The sequence below is a fragment of the Diaphorina citri genome, unplaced genomic scaffold, assembly GCF_000475195.1.
Source record: "Diaphorina citri unplaced genomic scaffold, Diaci psyllid genome assembly version 1.1 scaffold5195, whole genome shotgun sequence".
NCBI classification, from domain to species: Eukaryota; Metazoa; Arthropoda; class Insecta; order Hemiptera; family Psyllidae; genus Diaphorina; species Diaphorina citri.
The window spans coordinates 5,374-8,657 of NW_007382571.1; the positions used below are offsets into that span (position 1 = coordinate 5,374).

The 3,284-nt window shown below is 44.2% G+C and overlaps 1 protein-coding gene across 1 annotated transcript; it reads right to left on the minus strand.

The window, feature by feature from the left end:
• Positions 1-226: 226 nt before the first annotated feature.
• Positions 227-2,984, minus strand: LOC103521411 (dmX-like protein 2; the record flags this gene model as incomplete). The annotated part of the gene is made up of 4 exons (XM_026832100.1): positions 227-575; positions 1,700-1,800; positions 1,973-2,096; positions 2,725-2,984. Coding segments are annotated over 4 exons (830 nt in total), but the record flags the coding sequence as incomplete, so codon positions are not given.
• Positions 2,985-3,284: the final 300 nt, after the last annotated feature.

Below are 3,284 nucleotides of genomic sequence, written 5' to 3' on the forward strand. Positions count from 1 at the left end.
AAAAAAAAAAAAAAAAATCGCCCTTATTTTTCGCGGGATTTGAACCCTCGATTTAGCGCTTGCAAGGCAGTCACGCTATCTTTTAAGGTAACTGGGCTGGCAATTGGGGAATAAAATCATATTTAAGAGAATTAAGGAGCTTAAAGCGCTAGGCCGCAGGTTCGATTCCCGCCCGGGGCGGATTTTATCCTGAACGGATTAGGTTCGTTCTCGGAAAGGCTGGTTTTTTCTTATCCGTCTTCCTTCTCTCTTCGCTTTCGAGACGATGAGACCTTAGCAGTTACAGTTCCCTCTATCAAACCTCTTAAAAAAAGTAGCTTACCAGTTAGTTCAATTCCAGCTACATTGAGAAACTCCTGCAAGTGTTCCTGCACCAGTTTGATAATAACGTATCGCATGATGCACCACGCATAGCTGTTCGGGTTCCGATGTTCCGTGTTCTCCTTCTTCGGGCGTTTCCGACTAGGATCGGAATCGAAAATATCGTCATCGTCTTCGTTGTCGGAAATGTCCGAACCGCCCGAATCCACGGCGGAATCATAGTCCACGTCCTGAGCTTCTTCACTCAGTAGAGGCTGAAACATTCATGTTAAGATTGTTGAAAAACACTTGAAAAAGAAATCTGGTGTGAACATCACACGACTTTCTTTATCCTATTGAATGATGCTTATTTGAGTGTTCATTTACCCTAACTTTTACAATATCTCTAACCGTTTTGTCGCTATAGCTGAAAACCGCCAAAAAACGGTCGAAATCTGTCCAAAAGCGGTGAAAATACCGCCAAGCGCAGCAACCATCTCAACCAAACGTTTTGTGTTGCATCTTTGTCACATTTGTGAACTACATACCAAATTTCAAGTCTCTAGCTTATACCGTTCCCGAGATATTGTTAAATTACACCGAAAACCGCCAAAAAGCGGTAAAATGCCGCCAACCGTTGCACCAACCTTAACCAAAAGTTTCGTATCGCATCCTTGTCACATTTGACAGCTACATATACCAAATTTCAAGTCTCTAGCTCTTACCGTTCTCGAGATATTTTGTTTACAGACAGACACACACACGGACCAATGACTGAAACTTTGGATTTAGGCTCTAGGGACCTCAAAACGTGTTTTGACACTTTAAAACTGACCATCGAAAATTTGACCCGATTAGATTACTTTCCTTCCTATAGGATAAGTTTAAAAAAAAGGTGTGAACGGACCTTTTTGTCCTTTCTAACAGGTCAATCTATTGTGGCGCGGTAGCCCTCATGAGAAATCTTCTGTTATGATGCCGGTTTTTGTATCCAAAGTTTCTAGCTTTTATTAATGTCTTTTATTAATTATTATTATTAATAAGACTGAAAGTGTTTTTCTGTCTAGTTCTCAAGTAAATTGTTGTACTTAATTCAATAAAGATTAGAAACAAGAAAACAATTTCCGAAAGTAAATGGTTCCCTCAAATTAAATTGATCCCAAGGGTATGCAACCTCCATGGCCGAATGGCCACTAATCACCATCATTAATTATGGAAGCTGTCTGCAAAATTTGTGCGACCTATGGCTAAAGGTAAAGTCGTGAGAAGAGCTAGTTCCTTTTGATTCGACTTGCCCTCTTTGATCTGCGGGGTTCCCGGCTGACTACCAAACAGGCCGGGAATCCAATAACTCTTTGATCTGCGGGGTTCCCGGCTGACCGGGAATCCTATAACTTACCTTATTGAGGAAATAAGACACCATGCTCATTTCCGGGGACAGGAACTGTTCCCGGTACGTCGGCTTGTCCTCTTTGATCTGCGGGGTTCCCGGCTGACTACCAAACAGGCCGGGAATCCAATAACTCTTTGATCTGCGGGGTTCCCGGCTGACCGGGAATCCTATAACTTACCTTATTGAGGAAATAAGACACCATGCTCATTTCCGGGGACAGGAACTGTTCCCGGTACGTCGGCTTGTCCTCTTTGATCTGCGGGGTTCCCGGCTGACTACCGAACTGGCCGAGAATCTTCATGTTGAGACGCATGCGTTGATTTGTGATGGAGCGCATGGCGTTCCACATTCCCGGCGATCCTTGGTCACTACTCACGCTGTCTTCACGCTGTAGAGAACCGATCTGCAAATGAAATCGAAAAGTCATGCACAAAAGTCAAGGGAAAGTCACGCAGGAAGTCAAGGGATTAGGGTTTAATATCGATAAAGGATTTTTTTCACCTTCTCTTTAATAGAGTTGATAGAGGGAACTGTAACTGCTAAGGTCTTGTTGTCCCGAAATCGAAGAGAGAAGGAGGGCAGGATAGGAGGAAGTCAGCCGTTCCGGGAACGAACCTTATCTGTGTAGGATAAAGTCCGCCCCGGGCGGAAATCGAAAGGCAGGAGGCAGGAGCGCTACCCTTCAAGCTAACTTGGCTGGCCAATGTTAAGTTTGAGAAAGAACACTATCAGTGGAAAAATGTTGTTGTTGTTGTAACAAATGTCCGAATTTTTGGCCATTAGGCCATTTTCCCTGGCATCCCAGTATTTCTCTACGATGTGATTGCTGGTTTCCAAAGTGGGGCAGGAGTTGAGATGAGAAGAGTTCATAGGGGATTTTAAGGAAAAAGGTAAGAAAACGGCTCTTCAAAGACCTCCTTATATAAAATATGTATTAAGGAGCGCGGTAGCGCTCCGCCCCGCCAAGTCAAGAAAGTTTGACCGCTTATTAGATATCTCCTTAAATTAACTATTTTAACAAATCAACTCACATTACTCTGAGGGGCCGCCGACGGGCTACTGGTGGCCATTTTGAGCAGCTTCTTCGCGCCGCCCCCAAACAGTCCCGCCCAGGACTTTTCCGTGAACTTCTGCCCGGCCAGTCGGTACAGGATGTGACAGTCACATGTGGCGTAGGCGTACACCAGCAGAGACAGATAGGTGGCTACGAACACTTCGCATAGGAGTATGTTGAGACGGGGAGTATCTTCGTCTTTCTCACGGGCTAGCAGGGCTCGCAAGTTGGTGACACCTGTAGTAAAAAAGATAATATTTTATGTGACACCTGTTGAAAGACAAAATAAGTTTGTGATACCTGTAGCAAGATATAATATAGTGAGTGACATCTGTATCAAGGCAAGATGTAATATAATGACTATAATGAGTGCCACCATGACACCTGTAGTAAGATACAACTAAGTACACCAGCAGAGGCAGATAGGTGGCTACAAACACTTCGCATAGGAGTATGTTGAGACAGGGCGTATCTTCGTCTTTCTCATGGGCTAGCAGAGCTCGCAGGTTGGTGACAGCTGTAGCAAAATATGATATA